At 32.0% G+C, this 12,854-nt stretch overlaps 1 protein-coding gene across 6 annotated transcripts in view; it reads left to right on the forward strand.

The window, feature by feature from the left end:
* The window catches only part of LOC148616203 (neural cell adhesion molecule 1-like), a 75,984-nt gene that overhangs the window by 42,876 nt on the left and 20,254 nt on the right, over window positions 1-12,854 (forward strand). For 4 of the 6 annotated variants that reach the window (XM_088583009.1, XM_088583011.1, XM_088583012.1 and 1 more), the window contains exons 8-16: window positions 668-816; window positions 1,613-1,778; window positions 2,437-2,636; window positions 3,995-4,100; window positions 4,874-5,020; window positions 6,063-6,194; window positions 9,770-9,897; window positions 10,595-10,805; window positions 11,554-11,574. In XM_088583009.1, coding sequence (XP_088439135.1) covers window positions 668-816; window positions 1,613-1,778; window positions 2,437-2,636; window positions 3,995-4,100; window positions 4,874-5,020; window positions 6,063-6,194; window positions 9,770-9,897; window positions 10,595-10,805; window positions 11,554-11,574 — 1,260 coding nt within the window. The remainder of the gene's footprint in view (window positions 1-667; window positions 817-1,612; window positions 1,779-2,436; window positions 2,637-3,994; window positions 4,101-4,873; window positions 5,021-6,062; window positions 6,195-9,769; window positions 9,898-10,594; window positions 10,806-11,553; window positions 11,575-12,854) is intronic. The other 2 variants (XM_088583010.1, XM_088583013.1) reach the window with 1 other exon arrangement.

Here is a 12,854-nt window from a genome sequence, read left to right on the forward strand (position 1 = left end):
TAGGTTGGTACTTTTTGTCATTTGCCATTTGTGTGTTACACAATTAACAGTTATAACATATTATGTTTTCTGTTAAATTTTGAATTGACCAACAACATTTGAAGGTGCAAACTTCAAAGGGACCTCTTTTTGTAGCAAGTTTGTATATAACTGCTGGATTTATACTCTAATGCATTTTACAAGCGTTCAATTTAAGTGATTTTGGAGAAATATTCATGTGTCAATAATCAGAAATTATTTCAAATGTGTAAAAATGAACATGTATTTACACATATAATTATTATATTTCAAACAACTATGTCATAAAGGGTATAATGTTTTTTATATGTCAGTCCTCTTTTTGTCATTTCCACTGCTCTCAAAATACTGAACATAATTTCACAAATTTTTGTATTTAGTAAGGACATAATATGTAGTTGTGTATTTTAACTGGAAATTAGGATTCCTCAAATATTGTGGGAGTTAAACCCCTTTGAAATATGTTTCCTGAAGTACATACTTTAAGTATCATACCATTGTTGCACCTCTGAAACAACTTAGGTTACAGCTTGTTTTTTGCATTGCTGAAGACCACTATTTTTTTTAAACAGTTATGTCCCTCTTAGAAAGACTTATATTTATTATCCTTTATGACCCTGGTTTTACTTATAAAATTGCCTCTTTGTAGTTCCTCCAACTATTGTACAACTAGACAATACCACTGCAGATGAAGACACTTTTGCTACATTGAAATGTACCGCTCATGGTGATCCAATTCCTAAGATAGTCTGGCAGAGACAAGGAAGTCAGAATGATTTTACTGATGGAACACAACAGGTACATTTTGTACTGTGTACAAAAACTTTCACTTTCACACAGTTCAAAATATTTGTATACAACAGTGCTATTGTATGACTTCTATAATACATGGACAGCTTAGTACTTACTTGATTTATAGCCAATTGGTCATTGTTCTGTGAGTAAATTAGAGGCTGTGCTTAGTATTTACATTAGTTCAAGCCAAATTCAAGTATTTAAATCATGTCAAGTCAGTGTCCTTATAATGTCTTTTAACAGCAAGAGTTTCAAAGAAAACTCAAAGCAATGTGACTTCTCATTAAAAAAAAAGTCAGTAATTGTATATTATATATGAATATAACATGTTGACTTCTTCAAAATAAGGGTTGCAGTGTAAATGTTTTCAGAATTATACGATGTTTTTAAGGAGGTAGACCTAGGGTAAGGGACATAACTCTTTAAATCAGCCATATATTTGTATTATATTCAATTTCACCGAAGCCTTTCAAGCTTTGCCTTGAAACAGAATGAAATCAGTCCCAAGGTACTTTGATGCTTACATGAGATGGTTGTAAAATGGTAAATACAAACATTCCAATGATTTGTAAGAGTTGTGTCCCTTACCCTAGGTCTACCTCCTTGTTATGTCACTTACTGTAGCCTTTCTGAAATTAATCCTTTTATTTTATTCTATTTTAAGAGTCTCAAAATAACAAAGTGGTAATTCTGATAACCTAATAATATTTTTTGACTATAAAATGCTACAATAGGGTAGAGATACACTCATTTTATTGTTGTAAGGAAGCTGTGTGATGCAGGATTTTATGTTTTACAGGATAACACTAACATTGTTGTATCAAGTCAGCAGCATGTAGATAGAATGGAAGTGATTGGTAGTCTGACCATCAGTAACTTGAAGTCTAGTGAAGCTGGATTTTATTTGTGTAAAGCTACTAATGAAGCTAGAACTGAAGAGAAAGGGACATATCTTACAGTCCAATGTAAGTATTACTGACAGTGTTGATCTTACAGTCCAGTGTAAGTCTTACTGACAGTCTTGATCTTACAGTCCAGTGTAAGTCTTACTGACAGTGTTGATCTTACAGTCCAGTGTAAGTCTTACTGACAGTGTTGATCTTACAGTCCAGTGTAAGTCTTACTGACAGTGTTGATCTTACAGTCCAGTGTAAGTCTTACTGACAGTGTTGATCTTACAGTCCAGTGTAAGTGTTACTGACAGTGTTGATTTTACAGTCCAGTGTAAGTATTACTGACAGTGTTGATCTTACAGTCCAATGTAAGTGTTACTGACAGTCTTGTTAACAATGGCTAAAAGATGCAGTCATTTTGCACAGTACTTTGTTGATTTCGGAAATTTTTCCTCACTCATTGCAGTCCCATAGACTGTCTTTGACCCGATCTGCCACTGATTGATATGATTAGTAGCATTGTTACCTTTTTGATACATTACCCTTTTTTCTCTATTTGATATACCTCTTTTTGATACATTCCTCATTACCCTCTATTTGATATACCTCTTTTTTATAAGATAGCATCCTCAGCTAGTCATATTTTTGTTTTTGTTTTTGAAATGGCAAATGTTTATGTTATAATGAATAAAAACTATGAATGAAAATTGGAAATAAATCTTTTTTATAGACAAACCAAATTTCTCCAAAGTTAAGAGTGATGTGATATACAGCTGGGGAGGTCAAAGCACTGGGATACCATGTGTTGCCAGCAGTGTCCCAACAGCTAATATAACATGGTATAAGGATGAACAAAAAATCACTCAAGGAGACCAATATTACTCCATGCAACAAGTCACCATTGGAGATGATACAACCAATACTCTAACTGTAAGTTGTCAGAAGAAAAAATGCTCTGAAAGTGTGTTGTCAGATACGTAAACTTTCTGAAAGTGAGTGAGATAAATCAGCATTCTGAAAGTGTGTTGTCAGATAAGTAAACTTTCTGAAAGTGAGTGAAATAAATCAACATTCTGAAAGTGTGTTTTCAGATAAGTAAACTTTCTGAAAGTGAGTGAAATAAATCAACATTCTGAAAGTGTGTTGTCAGATACATAAACTTTCTGAAAGTGAGTGAAATAAATCAACATTCTGAAAGTGAATTGTCAGATAAATAAACATTCTGATGTTTGACAAAAAAAAAAGGACTCTCTTACTTTTTGGTTTTTAGTTGTTTCATATTAATTTCTAACCATGCTTTATAAGAAGGAAATATTGTACAACTTTTGTTTGGAACATGTTATTAGTCATTTGAACATGATCTGAAGAACATATCACTAAAAATTTAATACTTAAAGATGTATTTGATGATTAGATAAAATTTCTTTCAGTAACATTCCACTTCTGGTTAGTTTGTTTACATTACGCCATGTCTTCTCTCGTACCAAAATCTTTCATTTCGTGGTCAATTCTTATATTGATGCATAATACACGCCCCATGCTCTGGAAATGATTTCTATGTAAAAATGTATGCATTATACAGACCTAAATACGGTACCATAATACAAGACATCATGCATGGAGGGGTCAGACAACTTAAATGCCTTAATACGAAACATTGTACATTGAGGAGTCAGACAACTTTAATGCCCTAATACAGAACATCGGCATGGAGGGATCAGACAACTTAAATGCCCTATCACAAAACATAATGCATGGAGAGGTCGGACAATTTTAATGCCCTAATACAGAACATCGTGCATGGAGGGATCAGACAACTTAAATGCCCTATCACAAAACATAATGCATGGAGAGGTCGGACAACTTTAATGCCCTGATACAGAATATTGTGCATGGAGGGGTCAGACAACTTAAATGCCTTATTATAAAACATGCATGGAGGGGTCAGATACAAAAAACAAGTACATGAGTCATGAAATAATTTTTTTAGGCCATAAAAAATAATGTATGTTTCCTATTACACCTATAAAAAAATAGGGTAGGTAGGTAGGGATTGTTTTATTATAATGCATTTATAGAAGAAACATTTGGACTTCAATATACTTCTTGAAAATTGATAAAAAAATTTGGGGTACACTATATTATGCTGAAAAAGAATATGGTGAGTAGGGTAATAGGAAACACACATCTTTATTTAATCTGGCCTTGTCTTTTGCCATAAATCTGTTCTGTTGCTTTGAAATGTTATTACTATTTGAGACTCAATGAAGGCTTTATTACAATTATAGGTTGAAGTTGATTTTGCCAATGAAAACAAAGTGTTTGGAGATTACACCTGTAAAGCTGGAAATAAGATTGGTGAAAGCAGCAAAAACTTCACACTAAGGAGAGCAGGTAATTAGTGTGCTGTAATTGTTCATTGATTACAACTTTCCACAGTAAGTTGAGGATCGAAAGAAATCACCTTCCATTAAATTTCTTACTTACTCTGATTTTGATAGAAAAAAAGTTAGTTGCTATAAAAAGTACATTAATATAAAATTTCCCTGTTACAACTCTGATGAAAAATTCTCCATTTTATAAAATTGTCTTCATTAGTTCAGTTTACTACCAGTTCATCAGGTTATTGTAATTTCATAAAAAATAAAACTCTTTTCCTTATTCATTGATGGCTGCACCATAAGTTAATACAACAAAAGTGATTAAGTGACATTGAAGACAGTACAACCCACTAAACCGATTTCAAATACATGTAGTTCCAATGAAAGTTGATCAACTTTTATTTGACAAAAAATGATGAAACTGTGTCAAGAAGATATGCATAGTACTTCCCATTAAGCTGATGCTGCATACTCAATTCAAATTGTTCCTCATGAAGAATTGCTCAGATGTTTGACACAAGTGACAAAAAAATGAGCTGAAAAGTTTTTTCAGTGATAGAACTCATCATGCTGAAGCTGCATATCATATTTCAAATCATTCCAATGAAGGAGTGCCTAGATTTATTCAACAAAAAATTATGTGACAGATGTACTTGTGTCCATAAGGACATGGTAAGAATAAATGGCACCCCAACTTCGAAGTAGGGGCATAAAAATTTCTTATTCACATCTTATGATTTGGTTTTACATACATCTGTAGATGCAGTTTGTTTTTTTCCCTTCCAGACAGGCCAGATAGTCCAGCATGTAGCATCAAGTTGACGACCCCTACCTCAGTAACATTTGACGTAACAGTACCTGTTGTACTCAATGGACCTCAAGTTAGTTCAATAGAGGTAGAGTGGAGTGGAAACCCAAGGAATTATCCTGTTGGTTGGTATCTTCACACTTAGTTGTAGATTTATTGTAGTATCACATTATACCTTTTGCAAATTAAGTATAATTGTGGTAGCACTGAAATAGGTATGATTGTGCTGAAATATGTACAGTTGTGGTAGGACAGAAAGGGTATAATAGTGGTACAGCTGAAATAGGTATGATTTTGGTACTGCTGAAATAGGTATGAATTTGGTACTATTGAAATAGGTATGATTGTGATACAGCTGAAATAGGTATAATTGTGGTGCAGCTGAAATAGGTATGATTTTTGGTACTGCTGAAATAGGGATGATTGTGGTACAGCTGAAATAGATATAATTGTGGTACAGCTGAAATAGATATGATTGTGGTACAGCTGAAATAGGTATGATTGTGGTACAGCAGAAATAGGTATGATTGTGGTACAGCTGAAATAGGTATAATTGTGGTGCAGCTGAAATAGGTATGATTTTTGGTACTGCTGAAATAGGGATGATTGTGGTACAGCTGAAATAGATATAATTGTGGTACAGCTGAAATAGATATGATTGTGGTACAGCTGAAATAGGTATGATTGTGGTACAGCTGAAATAGGTATGATTGTGGTACAGTTGAAATAGGTATAATTGTGGTACAGCTGAAATAGGTATGATTTTTGGTACTGCTGAAATAGGTATGATTGTGGTACTGCTGAAATAGGTATGATAGTGTTACTGCTGTAATAAGTATGATGGTGATAGGGCAGAAATAAGTATGATTGTGAATTTTAGAATATTGCAATTTTTAGAAGATCTTTAGCTTAGCCAACAATAATGTAAATTGATACAGTTACAGTGAACACTTGAAAAATAGAATAAATATAATAATGGCACTGGACTTAAGTAACACATTATTTGTGAAAATACGAGAACCAGAATTGATATAGAAATGCCACTTTCAATCAAAACTTTATGTCATGGAGTTAAAACTTTGCATGATAATAGGATGCCACATGTAACATTGTCCTTGTTTAAAACATATAAATAACTAAAATCTCTTATGGGTGAAATATTTTCAGTTGGACAGAGGAAGGTAGAAGTGATGATTGACCAGTTAACACCCAGTACACAGTACAATATTAAAGTATATGCCAAAAATGATGTTGATAAAGGACCTGCATTTTCAATGCCCTTAACTACACCTGCACCACGTAAGTAATATTACCAACTCATTGGGACTTACTTCACAGAATAATGGAAGGATTTCCCTTTATTTTTTTTTACTATAACTCCACCATTTTCAAAAAACTTAAGGAAAATGGTTTACATTTTGCTTCCTTTCAATCTATAATATGACTGCAAATGAAAATGTGGCACTATTGTTGTTGACCATATAAATTTGTTTTTTTTGTTTGAAAAACTGAAAAGTAGTGTGTTAATCTTTATACATTTTGCACCAAAGTTTCAAACAACAAAAGGAAGGTTATGTATAATTTTGATGGTTATGGCTCCAACTTTTCTGGAACTAGGGGCCAAAAAGGGGCTAAAACAAACTAAAAAGTTAGCTATTCGACTGATGTTGTTCCATATTCTAATATGTCGTGCTTTAAAGCTCTTTAGACCGCAGCCATGGTAAAAAAATGATAAATACATGACCAAAATTTAATGCAACTCATAGGCTGCATCTATTCAAAAATATGGAATACCTAGTCCTATTAGAATTGAAATATTTCACGGAAGCTCCTTTTTATCATTGTTTACAATGGTTATTGCTTGGGGTAAAACAATGTGACATAAATGGCCAGCCTGTGGTAAAACAATGATAAAATGGAGTTTCCATGATTTATTTCTTAAATATTCAATACCACTTAGGTCATACTGGGATTATTTTTAGGGGATTAGATTTGAACTGTAGTATAGTGAGGGGCTAAAAAAGGAGCCAGAATCAAGCATTTTTTTGAAGTCAGGACTATAAATTGACTACGAGTTATAATGATAATAATAATGATTTATTCCGGAGACAAGTACAGCTTATAGGACTGTCATGATTAATACATTACATATTATATATAATATAATACACAGAAATGCTGAAAATAGAATTTGTCTTTAATGATAATAGAGACATCTTGATAACAATAAAAAATCAACAACTGATGCAGATCTTTTCGGCTAGAAATAATCATTATCCCAAATTAAAAGCTCTTTTATATTACACATTATCAACACATTGCCAAAAAAAGATGGAATGAAACCAAATCTGTTAATGTGTGTAAAGTTGGATGTAGATGATATCCATACCTGTTAACCCTCACACATTAGGGAAGAGACAAAATCAGTGAAAAAACTAGAATCTCCCACATAAATATGTAAGATTTGTGTTAGGTTTTTGGTTAAAATTACTTTATTTTCTCTGAAAAATATGAAATAATTAAATTTTTACATGAACAATTTGCTTTTACATAAAAAATTTCCACACGAGACTGAATCAGTTGGGTAGAATCTCCGGCAGGAACTGTTATAAAGGTTAACAATATGCATATCTCGTACATCAGTACATGTATCAAGACTAACATTCAGTTTCACAAAAAACAAAAAAAACAAATAAAAGATCCAGTTCTAAATTGAATGAGAAATGCAATTTTATGATTACTGTTTTATTTTACTTCATATAATCTTTAAAATTCAGTGAATAGTACTATTTTGACAAGAATCAAAAACCCCTAGTGCTAACAGTACTTTGTTTACCAAAATGAAGTAGTTTCTTGTTTTCAAACAATAACTCAAAAAAAAATATCATTTTCATGGACCTTTGATGAATTTATTTTCATTGATAAAGTTGAATTTTTTCCCCTCCAGAAGCATATTTTTGGAATATATAGATATCACATTGTTTACTAGTTTGTTTGTTTTTCAGTGTAATCTTCAATTATTCTTATTGCTAGTATATTAGTTATTTGACCACTTCCATTCCAGTCAAAATGTTACCTTATGTCAAATATGTATTCATAATTCAAATTCAGAGCTGTTTTAAGCATGAATGTTGTATCCATATTTGCCCCAACAGTTCAAGTTTCAACCTTTGGCATTTATCATGCTACATCCCTGCTTTAAAGCAGAATTTTGCTTTTTTGACCGTTTATGAAACTTCAGCATGTCACACAGTTTATACCATCCATAGCATGTGAGGTTAATGATAAGACGTTCAGTCAAACTGGAATATGTATCAGACAGGCCTGCAGAAATGGATCAGGGAAGTGAATTCAAAATGAAAGTAGTGTCACTGGGTTTATTTGCATAATAAATTTCTTTAATCATTCATTTGTTCATTCATCCATCCATCCATTCATTCATTCGTTCATTCATCCATCCATTCATTCGTTCATTCATCCATCCATTCATTCATTTGTTCATTCATTCATTCGTTCATTCATTCGTTCATTCATCCATCCATTCATTCGTTCATTCATCCATCCATTCATTCATTCGTTCATTCATCCATCCATTCATTCGTTCATTCATCCATCCATCCATTCATTTTTTACTTTTATCATATTAACGAGTATTTAGAAATGGACTTTAATTCATGGACAGACTATGTTTAACAGTATATGTTTACTGCATGAACATCTGCACTTCACTGGTATTTAAATGGAATAGGACAATATTTGTTGTCTAGTAGATAGGTAAGGCAGAGGAATATCTAAAAATTTCTATTTGTTAATTTCTTTTTGGTTTATAAGTTTATTATTAAGAGGGGTAATTTATAGATTGGGTTTTAGTAATTGAGACTAGAGCATTTACTTTGTGAATAAAAAGCTCTAAAGTTTGGAAATTGAATTAAGATGTGATTCAAACATTTGCATAATTCATGATTACTAAGTTAGTTTACTTTGCGGAAATACTTTATATAGATATTGCATGTTACGTGCATTGCATGTTATTGAATTTCCCAGGTTTCAGGTTGTTCCTTTTATGTATTATGTTTGAGAGTTTATTAATTTTACTCAAATTTACTTGCATTTCAATATTATAAATGCAGAACCATGATATGTACTTTCAGAATAAAATTATATTTCCTTGGACGGCTCAATTTTTAACATTGGCCACACTATGAGACTCAAACCCATCATTTTTCACTGTGACAGTAGCCTATAAATTTATATTTAAAATCAAAATATGCAATCCAAAAACCAAGAAAAAACTTAAAATAACTAATTACAGTATCTTGATCCGGTAAGCCTAATTATTATTTTTTTAAGTAGACAAATGATTTACCTATCCTATCTCATCCCTTTCAGCTGTTGTCCCTTTTTTCAATGATTTAAAATACAAAAAATACCAGTTTTATGTACTGTAAATTTCAATATGCTGTACACATGTTTCAAGGAGTAACCTCTCATCAGCAGTGTTAAAATCAAATATTTAGGAAGATCATAATCAAAATATTAGTTGTATACAAGGAGTACTCAAAGCAAAAACTTTTGAAAGAAGAAGCCAAATCCATCACTGAGATGTTCTACCATAAGCACTGCAAGGAATGAAGCCTCATAAGTGTGATACTCAGTTACAGGCTGTGCTTAAACTCGTATTACAATTTGTTTTTGTCTTGGATGTTATCAACTTTTGTGTTTCCAGGACATCTGTTTGGATTTTTGTAAATTTTTGCAGTGCAATTTTTTGTCCTTTAATGATTTAAGGCTATGAATTATCTTTAACTTAGACAAGAAAGATTCATATTGACACAATTATTCAATTACTGAAGATATTTTTTTTTTGGTTTTAGGTGCACCTTATCCTATAATTATTGAATCTAGACCAGATGGAACACATCCTTTGAAATTTGATTTGCAGTGGAAGCCTTTTAACAATGGAGGATTTCCAATATCTGAAATAAACATAAGATATAGGGAGGTAGGTAATCTTAGAAACCAGTGATAAGATATTGGGAGGCAGGTAGTCTTAGAAACCAATGTTAAGATATTGGGAGGCAGGCAGTCTTAGAAACTAATGTTAAGATATAGGGAGGTAGGTTGTCTTAGAAACCAATGATAAGGTATAGAGAGGTAGGTAGTCTTAGTAACCAATGATAAGACATAGGGAGGTAGTTTCAGAAACCAATGATAAGATATATTGAGGGAGGTAGTCTTAGAAACCAGTGATAAGATATAAGTGGGTAGGTTGTCTTAGAAACCAATGATAAGACATAGGGATGTAGATAGTTTTAGAAACCATTGATAAGATACATGGAGGGAGGTAGTCTTAGAAACCAGTGATAAGATATAGGGAGGTAGGTTGTCATAGGAACTAATGATAAGGTATAGGGAGGTTGGTTGTTTTAGAAACCAATGACAAGACATTGGGAAGTAGATAGTTTTAGAAACCAATGATAAGATATATGGAGGTAGGTGGTCTTAGAACCAATAATAAGATACAATACACTGATTTGGTGTTAGATTCTTATGATGTCTCAAATACTTAATCAGAATCCAAGTTCAGAGCTGCATCAAGTCCATACTTACTCTAACTGTGTGGGGTTTGACCTCTGGGATCGTTTCGTATTGGCTCTAAAAACTTAAGATTCTCTTGACTACCTTGAATCATTTTACAGGTGGAAGTGTTCTCAAATAAGACCGTTGACAATAAATACCAGTTGAAGCAACATCTGTCTGGATGGTACCCAACCCAAAAAGTGCCACATGACGCCACATCTTATCAGCTGAAAGGCCTGCATCATTCAAAATACTATGAAGTAGAAGTAACAGCTACAAACCAAAAGGGAACATCAGATCCTGAAGCATTTATTTTCAGAACCAGTTCAAGTAGGTTTCAAGTTTGATATACCCCTCTGATTCACACAAGTTATCAAATTTCTACATACAAAATTTATGTTCAAAATGTTTTTCAGGCTGAAATACAACATGAAATATGTTGTGCCACTTCATAACAATCCTTTAAAGTGAAACTTGTCTAATTGGTAATTTAAAAAGAAATCTTTCAGATGGTAGTTGTAAAAGAATGTTAAATGTTTTAATATTTTCTTAACAGTTTAATACTATTGTTTTTGCCTAGCCAATTGTGATCTTCTCAATTGATATTTTATATGAAAATTATAAAAAAAATTCAGTGATTTCATAATCATTGAAGGTTAGTTATTAGTAGAGTTTATGTGTCAGGTTCAAGGACACAAATAAATGAGAAAAAAAAATCAAAAAAGGAGTTAAAAAATTTTAAGGTCAGTACTTAACAAAATTGAGTAAATTTTGTTCATTATATAACTAATAGGCAATTAAATGGACCGTCACATCAACATTTAATTAGAACTTTTCCTTATGAATGTAAACAAGCTTTTACTGTTCATAGATATTATTGGTTGATTTTCTACATTTTAATGATTAATGATAAAGTAATGCATATATAAGTTGTTTGTTACTGGAGATATGCCCAATGATTAACATATGTAGCTACAGATGTGAACACATGCCGAATGATAATCCTATGTAGCTATGATTGTGAAAACATGCCCAATGATAAATATATGTAGATACAATTGGCCATTATTTATTACAGCTGCGTATATTGCAGGGCCTGGTAAGGAAAACAAGAAATCGTGTGAATCTTCAGATGTCTTGCATGTATTAGATGGTGATTAATGGGACCTGTTAAAGGGATTCAGTTTTTAATCCCTGCCATAAGGTGTATGGGACATTTATTGTCTGGAAGTTCTTGGTTCTTAGTTCAGAATAATGTTGAAAATTACAGATAAACAGATAATGCTAAGTCTTCTTTGACTGGTCCCTCCAGAACACCCTCATATACTGCATATTTATGTGTTACTCAAACTACTTTTTTGTGTTTAGCCTCAAGTTTTTACACTACTAAATAGGTTTGATTTTCTTGGAAAATGTTAGAGTTTTGGTAGTTGTGGAGAAGTTGTTGGGGGTTAGGAGAATTTGTAGGTCAAATATTTCTGGTCATTTTTCATTTATTTTCTTGGATGATGTATACCCTGCATTTCTTCATTTGTTACAAGTCTTCTTTGGTTCCCCAATGGACCATAGGTTTAAGTATCCTCTAATAATTCCTTGGAGAGTTGTAAAAACTTAATATTAGATAAGATTATTGAGCTATTGTGTATAATTGAACCTTGTTCTGTTATTTTGCTAAGTACTTTCTAATGAGGTACTTTTTTTTATGTCAATGGGTTATTCCCCTTTGCTTGTAATTCATTGTTATTTTCACATACAAAAATCGGTTAACTGCACAGGCAGGTGTAATTGTTTCTTTTAATTCGGAAATGATATATGCATTATTGCAATTTAATTTTTGTGATTTTTACAAAGGAATCCCCATCAATGTATATTTTAAATATTGTCACATTTTTGGCAGTATTAAAAAAACAGCAATGGTTTCTGAAGTAACAGTATACTGTATTTTAAACAAAAATATGATTTTAATTTTTGTGATTTTTATAAAGGAATGCAACACTTTGATAATTGTTGTCACATTTTTTGGTAATGATAAAAATATGGCAATAATTTCTGAATTAACAGTATATTTTGTGATCAGACATGTATATCTGATATATATAATATAAATTGTTTATCAAAATCAGAAGATTACAGCAGAAGATTAGAGAAAGAAGAGAATAGCTACAACCTAAAAAAAAATGAGAACTTAACACTCTACTGGTGTTGCTCCATGACCTAGTAATGACATGTACAACGTATCAGTAATTAATAGTTTTTATTTTACTAAGTGAACAGAATCATCTCATATTTTTGCATAATACTCCATTTTTTTCAGACCAAAATTTCGGATATATAAATGTAACTGTAGATAATTAAAGTAGCAAGAAGGATACAGTATAA

The sequence above is a fragment of the Perna viridis genome, chromosome 5 (genome assembly GCF_037379345.1).
Source record: "Perna viridis isolate PV_CMFRI_1.1 ecotype Kerala chromosome 5, ASM3737934v1, whole genome shotgun sequence".
NCBI classification, from domain to species: domain Eukaryota; kingdom Metazoa; phylum Mollusca; class Bivalvia; order Mytilida; family Mytilidae; genus Perna; species Perna viridis.